The sequence below is a fragment of the Belonocnema kinseyi genome, chromosome 5 (genome assembly GCF_010883055.1).
Source record: "Belonocnema kinseyi isolate 2016_QV_RU_SX_M_011 chromosome 5, B_treatae_v1, whole genome shotgun sequence".
Lineage (NCBI taxonomy): Eukaryota > Metazoa > Arthropoda > Insecta > Hymenoptera > Cynipidae > Belonocnema > Belonocnema kinseyi.
This window is the reverse complement of record NC_046661.1, coordinates 113,162,442-113,184,210: the sequence shown is the minus strand read 5'-3', so window position 1 is coordinate 113,184,210 and position 21,769 is coordinate 113,162,442. Positions and strand designations below refer to the sequence as shown.

Genomic DNA, 21,769 nt, shown 5'->3' with positions numbered 1-21,769 from the left:
AACTTTGAGAATCTATGGTTCAAAGATCGATTTTTCGTTTTAGTATTTTCAAAATGGCGTCTTAATGGCAAAATTTTTGTGAAAACATTCATGATTTTTTTTTACAATAAACGATGCGCTTTTCGGAAAAATTATCAAGAATAAAAAGTTCTTTTAATCAGCCAAGGAATACGCCTGAATTATTTCGAAGCGTTTTGAGCAAAACTTGAAATTTTGCAAAAATTGTTCATATGCAAAATCCACAATTTTGCTCAAAACGCTTCGAAATAATTCAGGCGTATTCCTTGGCTGATTACAAGAACTTTTTATTCTTGATGATTTTTCCGAAAAGCGCATCGTTTATTGTAAAAAAAATTCATGAATGTTTTCACAAAAATTTTGCCATTAAGACGCCATTTTTAAAATACTAAAACGAAAGATCGATCTTTGAACCATGGATTCTCAAAGTTTAGACATTAAATACCACCCGTTAGTGAGATTCCAGGTTAATTACAGACTCGAAAAGCTTTGGAAAATGGTTCACAAAAAAAATAGGCACGAAAAATCACGCTTTTTTTTGTTTAAACTGTTTTTTGGGATAATAAGTAAATTTTTTGAGGAATTTCATTTGCACCGTCGGAAAGAGGAGATCTTAAGCAATAAAAATATATGTCTCAATTTTTTCTATTGTCGTCTTAGTTATTGACCGTTGAAAAGCAGTGTACCGGTAGTGGCGTTTTGGCCGTTTAAGGGTTAACGTCACTCTTCATATTTCCTATAATAACTCTAAACCACATGTCTTCACAACAATTCCTAAAACACAATTACAGTCCGAAAATAATGCTGACCCATTTAATCTTTATTATAATCCGCTGAATTTTTTCCCTGGTGTGTTATAACTCTCAAGTTTCCGTCGCTTGTTAATTCTGCCTTCAGAACGCAATTTCCCTGTCTCTATTCTTTTCAATTTCCTCACTGCCACTGACCAGTTGTTAACAATTTCGGATAGAAATACTGGGGACTGAACATATGGAGAGATTGACCTTTCGGCAAGAACCAAAGAGACCCAATATTGATTTTTCGATTCGTCACTTTGTCAGTTTTGGGATGACTCCTGTGGAGATTGTCGCAGTGGGTGCGAACTTGTTTTGCTTTGGAAAAGGTGTAGGCGCTCTTTAGCATAGACCACACGTGGCGCTCGCGTCGTTTTAACCTTTTACGAATTGCCGACACGAACAATCGGTATCACCCGGTACGTGATCGAGGAACGGACACCCAAGAGTTCTAGTGAGTCCTAGTGCCTCGAGCCCTGTAATATTACACCGGCCAACTATCATGTGCATTGAACGCTTCACTCTATGCGCCAAGAACGCCGGCGCATTCTTTTCTTCCGTTTTTGACTTCCACTTTCAATAAGTTTCGGCTAATGGCTAATCTTTCAAAACCAGGAATTTGTCTTCAGAAGTTAGCAGCTGGTTATCTTGAGGCGTAGATGCTGAAACTTAGGATCCCAGAGTTCACGATCCAGGTCAAATATGATAGGTGTTACATTTTCAGAACTTCAAAATATCAATCAATAGAAAGAAAAATATATAAGATAATGTAATAGAGAAATGTATAAAGCAACCATTCTTTTTTAGAAAAGTATTTCAAATTTTACCCAAGAAGTTGAATTTTAAACAAATAGATGAATATTCTAAAAATAAGATTAGCTTTCTAGAAAAAAAGAAAAAATATTTCAACCAAACCTATGAATTTTAAACAAAATACATGATTTTTTAAGCAAACAGATTAATTTTCAACAAACAAGAAAATTAATTCTCAACGAAAGACGTAATATTTGATATTTCAAGCAGAAAATATTTTGATTTTAAATCAGAAATAGTTGAATTCACCCAAAAAGACGAATATTCAACAAAATGGTAGAATCCTCTACCCAAATAAGATTATTTTTCAATCAAATAGATGCATTTGTAACCAAAAAAGAAGTTTTTACCAAAGGAAATGAATTTTCAGACGGAAAATTAATTTTGAATACTTTTCAAATATTAACTCAGAAAACTGGAAATATTGCATCGAAACGTTAAAAGCTCTACAATTTATATTCTGCTAATATTAACATTGATATCATATTAATAATTAACTATATAATAATACACAATTAACTTTGTATACTTTTAAAGGTTTTTAATGTTTTCAGATACTTTTTATTTGGTCATCATTTCGTAAAACTTTACAAATTTAAACTTGTAGCCTATAAACCTGAAGATATTTTAAGGTGGAAAAGGTTGACTTCCGGAATATTAAAAAAGGAAAAAGTCTTGTTATAACTGATGACCAGAGCACATCCTAAATTTCCATTAGGTTGTTGACGTTACAGTTTCTCTTCATGAAATAGTGCTATAAGACGGACCTGCCCACAAGGCCTCTCAGAAAATTCCGACGTTCTTCAGGCTTCCATATCCATTTCGAGTTGGTGAGAATCAATATTTGGTGAGACCCGAACGTCTTAGGTACGCAAACGTGCTACTGATTGTCCGCAAAAATTAGTTCCATTCCTTAAAGAGGCTACTTAAATATATTTAAACAGCTTTATTGCCTAGACTTAGAGAAAATAGAAAGAGTCAATAGTAGGTCTTATAATCTCAATTGTCCATAAATTTGGCCCTAATAGATCACTAGACTGAGAGAAGGTAATTTTGAGAATTTAATTTTTGACCCGGAAATTTTATATTCTTATAAGACTGCAATTACAAAACATTGCTCCCCCTCTAAGGCTTGAATTTAAGAATTTCATTTTTTAGGTTTTTTAATTTGTTGAATATTTTTAAATTGAATAATATTAAATTCGAAAATATTCCACATGCACCATTGAATTTTAAACTAGAAACTCTTAAAATTGGAAATTTAAAATATTAGAATTGTATCATTTACAAATTTAAAAAATTGTATTAATTGAAAATTGAAATCGAAAGTTTTAAAAATGAAGACCAATCCATATGAGACCACATAAAATGTCACTTTAAAATGTTTAGTTTAGAATCATTAATCAATTAAGGCTTTCAATTGGAAATTGTAGGATATTCAAAAATTTAATTTTCGAACCAGGAAGTTGTAAATGGTTCAATGTAAAATTATTTAATTTTCGAAATTTTTAATCCTGATCTATTTGATTTTAAATACTGAAAGAATCTGATTTTTAAACTACGATTTTCAGCGCTTTTAATACGAAACAAACAGTTTTGAATTTTCCAATTGGAATGCTTAATATTTATAAACTTGTTCCTTACAATTCGAAAAAAGTTATAAGTTTAAAGGATTTTATTAAAAATTATTCAATCTCAAATGAAGGGTCCGCGGTCTAAACCTGTTAACTGACATTTGTTTCGAAATTGATTTTTTTTGTATTTTCTGGAGCATTTTTTATATGCAGTTAATATCCCGCAAGTGAAGCGGCAGTAATTCTTTGAATTTTTTAAAATGGATTTTTAATAATCGTGTTTTGGTATTTATAGCATTGGTCTCCGGTCTCAATTCCTAACACTCAGAAAATTTTTGCAAGCCCATCAATTTTCGGCTTTCGATTCCAAGCATTTTGACATATAAAAATTGCACGCAGCTTGAAGGACAACGCAGAAACATGTGAGCCCAGGGAAAACAATAGAAAACCAGCGGTAGAACACTGCAGATAACAGGTTTAGACCACTGGACCCGTTGTAGATAACAAATGAATAGCTTTCAATTGCTATATAACGTTTAATTTTGATTCAAATGCTATTAAAATAACGTGTTTATTTATATCTAGTAAATGAACAAAAACACTTTACAGTTTAAAAATATATTGAAAATTGCAAAAACAGTAACGATTTTCCTTCGGCGTGTACAATTTCTGAAATGTTAGTTAACAGGTTTAAACCGTGGACCCTTCAAATGTCAAATTTAAAATTGCTCAATTTAAAGATGATCAAAATGGAATTTTTGAAATTCTTAGCAGTTTCAACTTAAAATTATTTACTCATGAAAGACGATGTTTCAATCTTAAATTATTCGATTTAAAATATTCTGATCTTGAATTTATTCAATTACTGAAAGGCTACTTTATTTTTTAATTTCAAGCTATTTAAATTCGAGCATAGCAATTTCGATTTTTTTTAATCTAAATTATTTCAACTGTTTTTCTCTTTAAAATTCTTTAATTTATAATTTTTTAAATCCTAAATGTTTTTAAATGAAAGATTTTAAACTTCGAATTTGTAATGAAATAATAACTATTAATCTAATACCGTAACACAGGGCTAAGCGGTACTCATAATGTAAAGCGGGACACTCGCTTTTCATTCAAAGAAAGTAGTAGCAAGTCTCGTTTCTCAAGCCTATTACATTTTAAATAAAGTGAGAAATTTTTCTAATAACACTAAGATTTTGTTTAAATCCTAGAAAGAAAAAATCACTCTTATTTCAATTCTAATCTATGCGATTGTGAATGCCTTAAATTTATAGTTGTTTAAGTACATGAAAGCTTTCATACCTAAATTGCATAATTTTGAAGGATTTTAATTTGAACCTAAACATTTTTGAATTATCCAATCTAGGTTTTCTGCTTAAACTGGTTTCTTCCAATCTTAAATAAATAAATTAACTGTCATATCCCAATCTCGTCGTCTAATAGCCATGCTGATATCGAATAATTCGAGGACGTTTCTGATAGGAACTGATTAATGTCGAGAATAAGTGTCAGTGGGTAACGAATAGGAATCCGTTGTCGACCACCTTTCGGCGACGGGCGCCTAATTGGCTTTGGTGCCGATCCCAAAGAGAGTCAAACCTTCTATATCTACATCTACATCTTGGATATCTTTCACGTAAGTCCAAAGGAATGCAGGTTGACGCGATAAGAAAAAACCGAGGTATTGTTGCTCGCCTTCGACGATGTCGAAGCTCTTCAGAAGAAAAAAAATAAGGAAACCTTGTAACGATGCAGAAAATAGAATATCTTCTATTACCTCTTCGATTCATGTATTCCGCATCATTAGTTTTAAGGAAGATAATCAGTGGAAAATTTCGATTCCGGGTACGAATTTGTTTAAATTAAAAAGACGAGATTTATCCAGCTGTCTCCGAGTGACCAAGATGTCACGTGGGTGAGAAGAGTCATCCAAGTCAAGGATATTGTATGTGTTTTAAGAAATACGACATAGAGCAGCCGACATCCTCATCGTCATTTGTAATGCAAAGTTCGATTCTTGGAAACAATGTTCGGCACTATTGTCCCCTTATAATTCACCTTTCGTAGTCAATCGTTAAACTCGTATTGTGCCAGGAAGCCCAAGTAAAGTATTTTTATCGCCAAGCCAGGAGTTCTTACCAAGTGGCAAAAACTTTGCATGATAAAGAAACGAATAAATTAAAAACGAGTAGGAGATTTATACTTTTGGGTCATACAGAAACACGAAAAAGAAAGGAAATTCAAATTGATAATCTGGGTTGGTACACACCAGTGGGCAAGAGCACCAGACAGGCAATCTGAAGACCTGGGTTCGAATCCGAGTGGAGTTAGACGTTTTTGCACAACTTATGTTTAAACATATATATGTAAACAAAATATTGATTTAAGGCCAGTCGACTGAACGAACTACAATAAAATATAATTAATTATACATATCTTGTCAAGGAATGTAACATCAAGTGTTAAAGTTAGGAATTTTCAGGGAAATGGCGGCTTCCATAAACCACGGGGCCCATTTTCCGGAAATTTTTGACCACACTCTACCACTTACCCCATGTGTCCCATTTTTCTGAATTTGCAGTAGTTCTTCGCCTTGTTGTGGCAATAGGTGCCCCCCCCCCCCCCAACCTAACACTCAAAAAGTCAGGAAATTTTCGATAAATTGAAGTTTAATTTTAGGGATCTTCCACAATTTATGTAGAGTCCTTCCGAAATTTTCACCCCCCCCCCCACCCACTTAAAAAAATCTCACTGGAAATTTATAAATTAAGAGAACGAACATAAATATAAATTATGTTAATTACGGAACCTCAATGCTATTAGATTAAGGAATGAAAATGTTTTAATAGCAAGTAAGTATTAAAAACATTTTTATTTTTTATTTCTAATTTTTTGGATTGAGAATACAAGTTGTGGTTAAAAATTGTAATCTTTGGTAGAAAGCTTTATTAATTTATCGAAAGTTCAACAATTTTCTTCATGACTCATTCTTTTTGTTTCAAAATTTAACTACTTTGGTAAAAATGCAACTATTTGCTTGAACATTAATCTGCTTTGGTTGAGGATTAAACTATTTGATTAAAAGCTCATCTTTTTTATTTAAGTTTTGTTTAAAGTGGAACTACTTTGTTGAAAATGAATATTTTTGGTTTATGATTCATCATTTCAGTAAAAAATCATTTTTTTTTTCAAAAATTTAACTATTTGGTTGATAACTCTTTTGTTTAAAATTAATCTTTTTCGTTGAAATGAAAATACAACTATTTTGTTTCAAAATTACGTTATTTTTTTGTTCAAAAATAATTTTTTTTAAATTGAAAATATAAGGATTCCATTTTTGGTGTAAAATTCATCTTTTCAGTTCAAAATTCAGGTAATTGGCTGATAACTCCTTATTTTGTGTTGACAATTCTTCTTTTTTGTCGAAAATTACAATATTTGGTTAAACATTTTTTTTTATTTTTTGGTTGAAGATGCATCACTTTAAGTGAAACTTATCTTTTTAATTGAAAATTCATTTCTTTGGTTGAAGATTACTTTTTTCAACTGAAAAATTAACTATTCCATTTTATGTTGAAAATACATTTGATTAAATACAACTATTTGGTTCAACATTCGGCAGTTCATTTGGAAATTGAACTATATGGTTTACCTTCGTGTTTTCTGGTAGAAAATTAACCTTTTTGATGTAAAATTTATATTTTTTGTTAGAAAATCCACTAATTGGATCAAAAATGCATCTATTTTTCGAAAAATGCAATACCTCTAAATTATAATATATGCTAATCATCCTATCGGTATACGTATGTTGTCACTAAAAGTCTTTAAAGAAAAGTTTAAAAACAAAAAAGGCTGGCATTGACATTGTTGATCTCCTAGGAAAATGCGAAATTAATCAGGGAATGTCGAAATTAGGACTTTGTAGTGAACCTGATAATCGAAGATTGATTCGCAAAAGTGCCGCCGCGCCGTCAACGTGACTTCCTCCTGGAAACGAGTAGTTGGGATGCGTTCTTGAACGAGACGAGACGGTCGTAAGATCCTCGTCGTATTATAGGAACTAAAAAGTCGCCGACGGGGTATAAATAGAATTGTATTTAAATCCTGAAATAAGGGCAACGACATTCGTATTTGGACAACCGACAGACTAGGACGTCCGCTCCGCTTTCTCACATTTCCGAGGATAAAAAAAATCCCCTTAAAAAAACAAATAAAAAAAATCTAAGTACTGTTATGGTAGAAGAGAGTTATTGGTTTTATATTTCGACCTTGGCAATGAATCTATATCCCTTTGGAGATCTGGATCTTGTAATTTTCAAAAGGATCCGCGAGTATCGTTCAAATTGAAATTAATCTCGCAAGGTGCGCACATGTACAAATACATTTTTTTCAAAGAGAAAAATATTGATTGGAAAAACTAAAAAGAAATTTGAAAAACTTCCGGATTTTTCCCGGAACTCAAAATTCCAGCCTAATTTCCGATTTTCCCGGTAAGTGGCCAACCTGTCTCGAGCTTCTTAATGAATCTGTATCTGACAATTAAGAATTGAATAGTTAATTCCGATTGATATTTTTTAAACGTTACAAGTGTGAAAATTAGTGGTTTACTGGACTCGCTTTCGAGCACAACGCCTTCTCCTCGCTGGGAGATGGACGGGCGATCTAATTAACTCCAGAGCGTCTTAATTATAAACCGGCGTGTTTAATTAGCATATAAGGTTCCCCGCGCGAGTCCCCATTTTCTCTGCACGCTCATAGAGCACGAGGTACATATATACAATGAGGAAGTCAATATCCTCGTACCACGTTCTCAATCTAATTCATTTTTACTGCCCACGCGTTACGCTCGAGTCGCGTGATCGAACGAATACTATATCGAGAGCACCGAACCGCCTCAAAGACCCTAGATTGCATTATTTTTATTCTCTAGATTCGCCAATTTTTCAGCAACTCAAATTCTGAAAAAAATACCGATTTATCCCGGGTTTTAACCATTCTCAAAACCAAATTATCATAACTGAACAATTTATAGAAGCAATGTGACTTTATGATACTATGAACTGAAAATTTTTATTTGTTTACTGTTCTCAACTTAACATTATTTTATTATAAAAGATTACAATTTGAAATCAGACAACTTTAATGACAAACTGAAATTTGTTCAATTTCAAGAAATCGCAAAATTTTAAAATATAGTCAAATTTACAAAAAATTTAATATAAAGTTATTCAATTTTAAGTATTTTCTATGTCAATTTTTAACAAACAATTGCAATTTTTTAAATCTCGATCTTAACTACTCGATTTTAAATTTATGGCGAATTTATAAAAATTTCAGTATTGAAACACTTTTATTTTTAAATTATACAATTTTAAACTATCATTATTATCCTATCATTTGAACGCCATTTTCACTTAGTGCTTTTACACGAAAAACTAAATCGAGAACTAGAAAAAAGTTTTTCCTCCTAATAATCTGAAATAAAATGTCATAGTTTGTAAGGAATCAATTCAAAATTATTATTTTCCGAGCGCTACAAGTTTAAAAATTTCTAATTGATAAATTATTAAACATTTAACCCTAATTATTAATTCTAAAACATTACTAAAAAGGTTTTTTTAAACTTTTTAATTTAAAGTGATTTCAATTTGAACCAAGCAAATCCGAGTGTTTTAATTAAAAATTATTCCAATACAAAAAAGTTTTCTATTTACAATTTCTAAAATATTCCATCTTTCAATTTAAAATAAAATGTTCTAATTATGGAAGTTTCGTTCACAAAAATAATTAAATTGTAGAAGTAAAAAAATTGTCCAGTTTATAAGTTTGCAGCCCGAAATTATTCACTTATTAAGATCTAGCATTAAAAATGTTGATGCTGATCATTCTAAAAATTGTTTTGGGATATTCTTAAAAATTATTCAGATATAAATTCACTGTCATTTCATGTTATAAAAAATCCCGGTTTCCCGGCCGACCTCATCCTAAAGTCGTTTTTTTTATCCTCGTGTGCTTAAAATTTGCATGAGAAATTGGTGTAAAATTATTATTCATAATAGTTCCCTTGGATAATATTTCAAGATCTTTATGAAGAAAGAGTTATTGCCTATTGGAGTCTATAGAAACTTGATCGCGGCAATTTAGGCCAAATTATGCTAGAACTGCAGACGATTTTGCATGAGGGAGCTTCCACCGGGTTCGTGTCAGATAGAAATCTGACTTTCAGTGGGTGCATATATATTCTGGGTTAATCTTGTTCCTTCTGCACGAAAGGCGGGTTTCTTGATAGCGTCTCTTTCAAATCTTTGCATGAATTACATATGATGATATCTCAGTGGGGTTTTTGGTCAATAGAAAAAACTAAAAAAATAATAAAAATAATCCTTATTTTACTTGTTTAAGGGCGATCGAACTAATCTTTAAAATTGAATTGCAATATTTTAGTCCATATATACTAGAATAACATCTTCTATTAAATACTTCGGGTATACTCCTGTTATCCATCCGGTTTTGCAGCCGGATTTTTATTTGAAGCACTCGTATCACCTAAACAGTAAACATTTGGTCAGAGTAGTCGAAAACTGCCGAAACCCCAAACTCCTGAGCACACAGCCAGTTATCGGCACATTCGATTCCGCATTAAATCCTCCCGCTCGACAGTAGTTTAACGCAGTGAAAAAAAAACACGAATTATCGAGAATCAAGAACAGCCACCCATCCGAGCGCTGCCCGAATCCGCATGTGGTTAACAGTCGAGATCTCGACAAGTTGAAAATCTTCACTCAATCACTTCCGTCGGTCACGTAATTCTAGTATTTATGGTGTAAAATGGCACAATTAAATGTTGAGGTTAGGGCCTGATATCATCGCCCTTAAAGTCTTGCGATTTGTCAGGACTCAGGTCCAACTGAAGTTAACTGAACTGAATTTATTCATCCAGGGCTCAACCCTTTACGTCTCTGTGCTCTGATTTATACCTTAGCTTCTCTGAATTTAGCGCCATATAGTGTGTGGATCGATGATAGTAAATCAATTCAATCAGGAGGCTTACATTTGCGAATAATTCTTTTAGCTCGAGGCTATAAAGTCACGTGAGTTCGCGAAACATCGAAACTGGATAATAAATCACAGGCGCTGCATGTCGTGAGATAGTTGGTGAAACACGTCCACAGGTACCGATCGGTTCGTGTCGTTTGATCTGCGCCGGGCTCAGGTAAAAATGGTCTAAAAGCCACCACCCACGAATCCTCACTGAGTTGTCTGTGTGTCCTCTCTGTCAAACATGGCATAACTCCCGATTGAGGTGTCCGAAAATCTCGGATTTAACTTTCCGAAATCTTATTCAAGGATCCGGGACCGTCTCTCTAAAGAGTCTAAAGAGGAGCTACAATTTTGGATTCACGAAGAAAAATGGATGTTTACCAGCAACATTTAGATTTTTAGTGTGAAAATATTTAATATCCAACTATCATGCACCACGCAACAAAACCTTCTCCACATCGCAGGTTTCCATTGGAGACAAAACATAACTTTCTTCAAGCAATTCACACCATTTGTATTAATAATTCTGGACAAAGGATCAATAATCATTACTCTTTCACAAGTTCACGTATAACACAAAACATTGACTATAAGCTTCAATTAAGTGGTCGACAGATCTCGACAGAATCGCGAGCGGCGCATGCGTTCTAACAACAAGTAAAATATCTGTATATTTCAGAATTACAGTTTAAATCTTAGGCATAGTAAAATAGTAACAGGGATAAAACCTATTCAGTGCCTCAGTTGTAGGCAAAAGAAGGAATAAAATGAGATTTAATTTATTATTGAAGCCTTTTTTATATTATATAAATATCTCGTGAATATTGCGCATGTTTAAATTAATGTTATTTTATCTGTAGATACATTTTGAGTTATTATTCTCATCAATTTTTCTTTCTAGCGTATTCTTTTCAATATAGAAACCAGAGGACTCCTTCAAAGTATTTTTCGAAGTAAATTATAGAAAGAAATAATTTTAAAAACATAAAAATGACTATTTGAAGGACTCACTTTTTCTTTTTCCGTATGTCATTTAAAAGAACATTTTTCTTGAAAATTCATAATAATCCAGGTTGAAAGTTCAACTGTTTCGAAGCAAATCTGTCTTTTTTGAGTGATAATTCAACAATATACTTGATTTTTTTTATTCTTGAATAAAAAATATCTTTTGGTTGAAAATTGAACTTTTTAAAATGAAATTCCGTTTTTTGAGGTGAAAGTTCAACTGTTTTAAAGGAAATTCATTTTCTTGGCTTGAATATTCAACAAATTTGTTGATGAAAATTGTTGAAAATTCATCTTTTTTGGTCGAAAATTTAACTACTTGGTATAAAAAGTTTTAATACTTAACTTTATTTTTAAAAAATAAAAACTTATCTCTTTGATTGAGAATTTGCCTTTTTTGGCCGAAAATTAATGTTTTTAGTTGAACATTCAAATAGCTGGTTAAAAATGCATATATTTTTTTGAAAATTAAGTTTTGTAACTGAAAATGTAACCCTTCCATTTTTGGTTGAAAATAAATCTTTTTTAGTTGAATGTTCAGAGTAAAAAAATGGATCAATTTGGTTGAAGAACATTTTTCTCCGACGATCATTTTACTCTCGACAACATTTATTCGATTCGGATCAATTTGATCTTATTTTTTGGTTCCTTTGTCAGACTAAACAAAATGGCCGCCAATTCTTGGCACCAGTGTCATAACGACATAACCTAAAAATTGTATCTAACCACACGCAATTGACAACTGCATTTAACAGGTGATATTTTTTAATAACAGATTTCATTTATTTCTTTTTGACTTTTCAAGTACACTGCACGATCAGTACGAGGTTTAACATACATGTGTGTGAAGCAAATATACACTACCGCTATTGAAATGTAACAATACATTGGTGTAGTAAATTTAAAATACATGTGCCTTAAATTTAATATACAGGTTAGTATAGCAATGTACGTGGAAACTCAACGTACGGGTAAAATTTTTTTCCAAATTCGCTTTAAATATAGTCCAAATTTAAGGTGAAGACAGTTAATTGTAGGTTAGGTCTGTTATTTATTTTCTTAATTGAACTTTTCGAATGGAAATTCAATTTTATGTCTGGTTAACAGGAAGAAGGTATCATGTTTTACTATTTACAATCGAAAATACTACTAAACTTATTTTGAATTTGTGAAAAATGGAATTATCTGATTTTTCTTGTTAGTGATTACCATGAATTTATATGAAATTTAATATAGTCGCCCTTAATGGCGATTTCATATGCTTGATATATTAATTTTAATACTCATGGGTAAATTGAATTTAATATTATTTTTAACAGTGTAGTGCCCACATTTAATTTTTTTCTAGCATTTTGGACCGTGAAGCCAATTAGAAAAGTTTTTTTTTTACAACTACAGAATTGATTTATCTCTCGGATTTAGTTTTCTCCGACTGAATTATTGGCGAGTTCTTTGTTGTCCACAGTGTCCTTCAAATCTACAAAATTAGCATATAGATTGTTCAGGGAAATTTTCTAATTGTTATCAACAAAAAGAATCTCTTTCAAAGGGGGTTAAAATTCTCGATTTTAGGTGTTTTTTTTCTCAAATTTAAGGGGGAAAAAGGGACGGACTATGAACCTTGCAGTAAGGCCAAATTCATACGAGTATGTGAGGCGTTATTATCTGATCTTTTAATATATAATATAAGTTTTAACATCGAATTTTTTGCCCTTTGAAATCCGGAAAAAGGAGAAGAAGCATTAAATAAGAGATTTACGACTTTATTTTGAGTACTTGAGGCTAATGAGAGTGCTGTAAGCAAATTGGGGAAAATGGTTTGATCTGATCAGACAACTGAAATGAAAAAAGTCGGTGGGAAAGAATTTGGTTCATCTATTAACTAAATTGAGCAGAACGGGTTTTTATCATGTTGGTTTTCACCATTCGAGATCAGAAGCGATAGAGTGGGACGAACTCAACACTCAAGAGTCATAGGAATGCTCATTAGTCGACCCAGACTCCTAAATCGCCCTTTCACCTCGCCGAGCATAAAACACTCATCTGCTGCAGTTGACGCGGAATGGTGTCGGGCAAATCTTTTTCTTTCGGCGGTAATAAAGTTATTCTATTAGGGATAAGATATGTTTGAAAACAAGGCGTTAAATTCTATCTATGTCGAATTTTAGATGGGGCTTTAAATTTTAATCTCTAAATTGAGTCAAGTGTACTTTTAGGGTTTAAACTAGTTTAAACTTTAAAGGGACGAAAAGAAAAGAGGGTAGCAAGTGACAAATAAGACGTTGAAAATCTTAAGCCCAGCGGGTGGCGTCTGTCTGACCAGGGAACCCAATAATAACGGTACCCATTGTTGCACGACAATCCCACGCCTGGTACTGTTTGAAACAGGGCGTTACGTCGCATTGTTGTAAATGCACCGCGGCTACTTTTGCAAAGCAGACGACAAACCATTCTAAAATGTAAAAGCACGGCTTTCAGATAAGATTTTATTGCTTTCTTCAAAAAAAACTTGTCAAATGTTTGATTTGTTGCACGGGAAAAGTCGATGTTCAGTAGTAGATGTTCAAAGTATAAGATAGTACCGCCAAAAATGTGGATCTTAACACGTAATGTCTACTATATCTTTGAGGTATTATAGGCTCCATGTACATATACTGGCAATAACAGGGTGATTCTGAAAAGAGTCTGGAAATTAATATTGCTATTTCTCCTTAAAGTAATAATAATTATTTCAGTACTTTTCTTCTTATTTTACAAATTTAGTGTGATAGAAATTGATTAAGTTAGGTTCTAACGACTTAAATGAGCCGCGTTACTTTTGTTCTATTCATATTAAATTTGAAGGAATCAATTTGATATGGAACATAATGATCCAACAATGTCACAGTCTTCTTTATATATTGATACTTATTTTCTCATCAATTGAGTTAAACTACAGCACTTTTGATACCCTAGGATTTACTATTTTCAAACTATTGCTAAAGTGCCTCATCTTTATAATATCAACACGATTTTTTTATAAGAGCACGAAAATCATATTCTGCGTCTAATAAGCCCAAGTTTAAGGCAAGTGTCTACTGCATTTTTCTAAATTATTCGGATATTTTTAGTGTTCTTTCTCTAGATGCTGGCAAGGGGTCGAACTTGGTGCAAAAAAGTTGAAACTTACAAAAATTGAACTTTTCAAACTCAAAAGGATTTAAAATTAATTCAAAAAGGTTTTTTTTTAATTAAAAATTCAATAAACTGCCGATAATATACTGATCCAGCTGCTACCAATGATACATTGATGAATAATGATTCGTGAATGTTGCAACAGTGATTTAGATTTTCTTTAGGTGGTTCATGGAAAATCTTTAAAATACACTTGGAGGGATCCACACTCAAGACAAAATTAAAGCCAATTTTTAGCAATCTCTAATTCAGTTATAGCTCGCGAAAAAGGTGGCACTAAATGTGATAAAAAAAAAGTCGACAAACATAGGCGCACCTTACGCACACGGATTTAATGACGTCATCGTTTAAAGTTGCGATACCTGTATATCCGCCTCTATAAAACGATAGATGGAGCGATCAACTTTTGTCGTCTAGAAATTTTCTAGGTAACAGGTCTTCTGAGACTACTATAGCTAATCTCTAAATGAAAAAGAAAGAGTCGAACTGATGAAATCGTTCGATTCACGAGGTTTAAAAAAAGTGTAGGATGATGAAAAGAAAAGAAAAGGAGAGAAAAGATCAAGAGAAGGATTCGCTTATGTTCCCAGATCGCAAAAGCATAAAGCACCAACGAAAATACATTTTGTCGTGCATTCTCGGTACAGAACCTATACTCCATAGAATGATAGCTATTTCCGTTAGGAAGAAAAAAACCTTTGCTACTGTCTGTATAGCTTCTAAAGATAAAGCGTCTGAGGCGTTTCCACTCGAAAATCACTTTGGACCATGAATTCCGATCGAATCCAGTCCCCTTTGAAGAAAATAACGTCCGAGAATCCTGGACCAATGACATCCCAGACTTCGCAGCCCAAAATGCTCTCCAAACAGGGAAAATAAGGTAATTTTTCCAAGGGATATCTCTCTCTCTCTTATACTGAGATCCAGATGGAGATTTGAAACGGGGTTTCAACTGTTTTTGAACCACTGAATCTTGGGATCCCCGAAATCTCCCAAATCTGAATCTGATATCGTGATTATGAATCTTTAATTTTTTGATTCTATAGTAATTTTGATCAAATCAATATTTTGAAAATGAATAAGCCCCTGAGATTGTTCACAAATTCAAGTCGAAATATATTGAATTTTCCACAAAAAATAGTTTAATTTTAAACCAAAGACGATGATTCTTTTAGAACCAAAAAATGTAATAGTTAATACTGCAACAAAAAAGGACTAATTTTCAACAACAACAAAAGTTGAATTCTCAACCCAGGACCGAATTAGGAAAGAAAATCGGCCTGGGAAAAATGGTCAAACGATCCTGAATTCTTAAATCAAAAAGACAAATTTGTTACAAAACAAGATCTGTCTATCAAGAAAGAAAAAGCAACTAAATTGTGGAGTTTTCGAGTACAAACGCCAATTTTCACCAACAAAAAATTAATTTTGTACAAAGAAGTTGAACTTTCTACCATAAAAGTTGATATTTTAAGAAAACAGTTGTACGTTCAATTAAATAATTAAATTTTTAACCAAAAGAGATCAATTCTAAACCAAAAATATAATAGTAAACTTTTCAATTAAAAAGAATTCATTTTCAACCAAGAAAGGTGATTCTTCTAACAAATACCTGGGGTCACAGCTTAGAAGAAGATCGAAAAATATTCGAAACAATCTATCTGTAAAAATATGGTATTTTTAAATATTGTTAAATGATTCTTTAATTATTTTTCTATACAAGATTTCTTTTTAATTGAAGATTCTTAGGTCATTGGAAATCCATTACCGACGATATAAAAAGACCGACCAAAATTTGTTCAATTAACCAATTTTATATGCCTAAATATTTCTTAAAATAAAGAACTTTTTCCACTGAAAAAATACCATAATTTATCATTAAATCGTGATACTTTATAAGTCTAATTATATATTTTTTTCGAGATTTATCATTTCATGCTTACTATAATTAATTCTTTGAACTTATAATAGTTAAATTTGTGTTACGATCTTTTTTCTTTTGCACATTATTTATTTATAAGTCTATTCAAGTAATATATAAAACAATTATAATAATTCAAGTATATTATAACTATAAAAAAATCCAATTTTTATTTACAAAATTAATTGATAACAATTTATGTTTAAATTTAAAAGGTTATAATAATTATAATAAATAATTCTGTAAGTTGAAAATATATTAAACTTTCACCGCACGCAGAAGAATATTCTAGTTTTGAATAAAAAAATTTTGCAGACGTAAAAAGAACAGAATTTATTATTACAGATTTTATGTGTATTTGCTAATATTAGAGAATTTCCCACGTAATTCAAATATCGTATATTTAAAGAGAAAAGGGGGAATTTTTCAAAAAAAGGGGAAAAAGGGAAACGCGGGGGAATAACGCTGACCATTGAAATCCGCGAATAAAAAAAGCACCACGTGAAGAAGAAAAAAACAAGTTTATCTTCACTTATCTGGGTTTTTATCAAATTAGAAAGATTTCGTAGAGCAGGGTGTGAAAATTCAGTTTTCAATTTTGAGATATTTTTAGGATGTTGCAAGATGGACTTTGGAAAGGTAATAGACTACCTTGATATTCCTTGAATTGCATTCGTGATTCATGAAAGTTAGTATCACCGGAAATCGCACGGCGCTTGCTTCTTTTTAATTTTACCGCTTCCTACGTCCTACGTCTCGTGACGTCTTTTCTCCTTTACTTTACCTTAGAGGCCCACCCACGAATTAGCGTTGCAGAATAACGCGACGTACTTGCCTCGAGTGCACAATTTCCTCATTTGGACATTTTAATTAAGTTTCATTAAATTAGATCAATCTGCTGCTTCCTTTCCCATCCAAAGAGTATGAGAGTATTTTTAACTCGGGAGTAAAATTTCATTAAAGCTAGTAAGTATTTTAACCCTAGTTAACTTCAATTGAAGATGGTGATAAAATCCCTTCAAATTAGTTAACTCTATTGAATGATTGAAACATGGGCACATCATTATCACAAGATTCTTAATTTAATAGATTTGCAAATTGTAAATTCATTTTAATTGTTGAAATTTCGAGTATCCGATTCTAGAAATTAAGACTAAATCGCGAAAAATATGGAAGGTGGGTATGAAATGCAAGGTCAATTCCGAGGCAACTTGAATGCAAAATAAAGTTATGAAGTCGGTAATATCGATTGGGCAGTAAACGACCGTCCATTTAACGAGGTTAACAACCCTGCCTTGGGTGGCCCGATTCGAAGTGCAAGAAATTAATCGAGATCGTGTACTCAGGCTTTACGAGCAAAGATTTAGTACGCAGATACAAACTTGCCTCCTTCCCTCATAACTGACAAAACGGAGCCTTGTTTCTTAAAATTGAAAAAAAAAATCGACAAGAAATCTGGAATCTGTGGTTAATTCTGGATTATGAGCAGAAAAGAAGGTATAGTTTGGAAGCCTAATTTTTATTTGTGATTTTTTGTTCATGTTCTGATTTCGGTTATATAAAATTATGCATATGAAAGCAAGGTTTCACTTTGATCTTAAATGAATCTTTGGAGAATTTATGAATCAAAATTTAAAAAAAAAACATACAAATTAAAAAGTGAAAACGCTTATGATAGTTATATCAAAAATCAGATGCCTGAAAAATAGTTTTTTTAAAAATTATTTTAAGAATCAAAATAATATATAATTGGGGATACAATTTTAAATAAAAAACATCAATTTTAATAAAAAAAAGTTTAAAATTACAAAAAAACGTATTTCAATAATTTTTTTGCCGATGAATTTTTTCTTACTATCGCTTCTTAATATTTTTTAAAAAATGGTTGAATTTTAGTCATTGATAAAATATTTTTTCGGGGAAACGGTCTCTTAAAGATCTGTTTCCAATTTTGAAAACTAATTTTTTTGTGGCTGAAATCACCGAAACATTCTTTTTCAAACGAAACAATTTTAATTAAATAATTATCTTTAAAAATTATTTACTTATTTTTAAAATTGGAAACATTAAAACATTGAAAAACATTAATGTTGTAGGGAATATTTTCTCAGAAAAAAAGGAATTACTATATTTTTAAATTAAACCAATCTTTAAAAATGAGTGAAAAGCGACAGAAATACAAATTTTAATTACATTTACGATTGTTAAAATAATAATTTACTGAAAGTTTAAACATTACACAAAAAACAACGATTCAAACATTTAAATCTTCAAATTTAAAATTATAACTTTGAAACTGAACAACAATACATTTAAAACACTTAAAATGAAGTAATAAAAATTTGATGTAACTTATGAGTTAAATGTTCAAAATTGTCCACCTTCAATTTTAAGATGGTCATAATTGAACAATATCAATTCTTAAGGATCAAAAGTCAGTCACTCAAAATTTAAGAATATTAAAAATTGTTAAATTTAGGTGCACGAAATTGAAACCTATTTAAATATAATTAAATGCAATTATTATTATTTTATCTTTTATATTTAATATCGAGTTAAAAGCTTATGAAATGAAACAATGTCTACATTTTAAAGTCGGAAAGTTCGAAAAGGATAATCTTGACTAAAAATCGTCGATGAAGAAAATCTGAATATTTTCAGTTGTAAAAATTAAACACAATTTCATGTGCACAACAATTTAAATATGAGAAATTAAAAAATATAGACACAATAATAAAATTATAGATTTACCAATTTGAAACATTAAGTTTGCATTACTTAGATTACGTTTTTTTTCTATAATTACTTTTCATTGGATGTTTTTAATTTAATTTGAAATTGTACAATACAATGTTTTGAGCTATTTAATTGAAAATTATATTATTCCACAACTCTGACATTGAAATTGTATAATTTATAATTCTTTCAATCAACAATTATCTCAATTTTCATGCTTTAAAATATTTATTTTCCAATTATTAGGGCATAAATTCTCAAAATATAAAATTTTGAACGTTTAAAGTATGATATTCTTCAATTTTGAGTGATACAAACTAAAAATAATCCCCACTTTAACAAACCTAAGTAAAATATTATTCAAATTTGATGGTAGCAAATTCGATATTGTTTACTTTTAATGACTATTATTTTTAAATCAGTGCTTCAATTGATAAATTGTTAACTTCTTCAGACTTGGAATTAAAAAGCACTTTATATAGTTCTAGTTTTAAATTTTAATAACAAATTATTCTACTTTGAATGCTTTCAATTCAAAATTTGTTAATTTAAATCCTTTTTAAATTTTAAATAAATATTTCAAGAGCAAAAGTGATCTGTCAAAATCGTCTATCGTCATTATCAAAAATCAACAAGGTTTCCAATATTTCAAGTTTACTCTAAATATAACCTCAAAATTGATATTTTCAACAAATAAAAATACTTGTTGTCACTTTCCAAAATTCATTAACCAAAAGATCACTGAACTATTTGGTATTTCTAATTGAATTTCAGGTATCGAAAATAAGAGTCTAGACAATAAGACCATACATAAAAAGGAAAACAGTTTTTAAAATGATATCTTAAACTAGATCGGCAGGATCAGTAAACAAAAATAAAAACAATCCCCCCAAAAAATCGTCTGCTCGACACCTCACGAAAGTATCTCTTTAACAGCCATTTTCAGACCCAAGTTTCTGGTTTTTTTTTTTTTTTTGAGTAAAAAATATGTATGTAAAATTGACCCTACAAAAATGTCAAAAAACTGACCTGCAAATCGAGCGACGAATCGAAGCATGCCAGCGGCTTTGGACAGGCAGTTCGCCGTAGTTTCAGTGGCAAGAATTCCAGCAGCGATCGGCATTCGCGTACTTCTCCTTTTTTTTCCACCTGTACCTTGGTTTCCTCCAGAGTCCAGTTTCCCCGGTTCGTCTCTTGTTGAGAAATCGCCTCAACTCGTTGAGAAATCCTCGAGCCGGGCGGTGACGCCTGTACCTTTGATACGTTAACCTAACCTCTCTGACACAGCTCAACTCGACTCCGAGCGACAGACACTGCGAATAATTGACACATACACAGTGACACACACTCACACCTTTGAGTAAAATCGTAAAAAAAGGAAATCGCACCACGACCTGGACGTCCTCTCCGGAGAAATCCCACGTCCGAGGCGAGGTCAGTCCTCAGAGGTTAGATCCTCAGTCCATGACGCGTTCAATTTCCGTTTCCGGTCACTCGCACTCATTAGGCAACTTTTTCTTTTTTTTCCTCTATCAACAAAACGTCAATTTTTTATGAAAAAAGGATTAACTTTTGAGGTTAGGTTAGACGTCAGTTTTGGGTTTAACGCGCCTGAGAGGTACCTTTCAGGTTAGGTTTTGGGGTTAGCCCCGTTTTTGGGGAGCACATTTAGTTTACTACTAATTGGATAATAATATTGATTCAATTTTTAATATGAGAGACGTTATGAATGTGAAATGTTACAGTGAACGACTCCACCGCCCGCGAGGATTGAGCGCCATTGCCACATCATTTGAGTCCAACGACAAAACGATAATAACTTGGGAACTTGCGAGCGCATAATAATAATATCCAGGTGGAAAGTCACTGTCCCAGGTGAAGGCCAAAAGTTTTCAGAAGTAAAAAATTTAGATTAAACGATAATTGAATTGTCAAGGGTTCGATGAATTTCAGTTTTTCAACTTTTTAACTGCTCCCTAACTTTTCAATGTTGTTTGTTTGGTGAATTTTTTAAAGTCGCTTGGCTGGTAAACTTTTTGAACTTTCTTGCCTCGTAAACTTTTTGAAGTTGCTTCCATTGTAAACATTTTAAAGTTACTTTCTTCGTAAGCCTTGCAGAAGTCGCTTGCTTCTAAAAAGTAGTTGGTTAAACTGGTGTGAAGAAAAGTTTCGTTGATTTTGTTATGTTTACATGTCACGATTTTGGTGGGAAGCATAGAGACAGGATTCCAGACCCGCACGAGTGCACGCTACCGAGTCGACTGACTGCATCTGCTCGTGAGACGACTGACGAGGGATGAGAGAGCCTCTCTCCGTGGCCGTCGATGTGGTGGCAGGCAAGCAAGCCTATGCCTATAGCAGCATATTGCCAGCCAGTATAGCTATAGTTACGATACTAGTATAGTGAGTGAGTATGGTTATACACACGATACGATACGCTCAGACTAGTCTGTATTGTAAACTTGCTTTCTTGGGTTGCCTGCCACCTGAATGCGAGAATTGGTCGCAGGAATGAGTATCGGTGTGTCGTGTGTCTCGCTCTGACTCGTGGGCTTCCCCGAGCCCGACTTCCCCGCGACCGCCTTTAACTCCTACACACTGTCGGTGAGTGACTAGAAAGAGTGCGTGAATGAGAGGAGAGAGAGAGAGCGAGAGAGAGTAATGCGTGTCTCGCTTTGAAACAGTGC

At 32.2% G+C, this 21,769-nt stretch overlaps 1 protein-coding gene across 3 annotated transcripts in view; it reads right to left on the bottom strand.

The window, feature by feature from the left end:
• LOC117172873 overlaps positions 1 to 21,456 on the bottom strand; it is a 60,450-nt gene extending 38,994 nt beyond the window's left edge. The window contains exons 1-2 of one of the 3 annotated variants that reach the window (XM_033361144.1): positions 20,471 to 21,456; positions 20,112 to 20,395 (exon numbers count right to left, since the gene is read on the bottom strand). In XM_033361144.1, coding sequence (XP_033217035.1) covers positions 20,112 to 20,205 — 94 coding nt within the window. In that variant the 5' untranslated portion in view covers positions 20,206 to 20,395; positions 20,471 to 21,456. Of the gene's footprint in view, positions 1 to 20,111 lie in introns of all 3 variants that reach the window. The other 2 variants (XM_033361145.1, XM_033361143.1) reach the window with 2 other exon arrangements.
• Between the last annotated feature and the right edge of the window lie 313 nt (positions 21,457 to 21,769).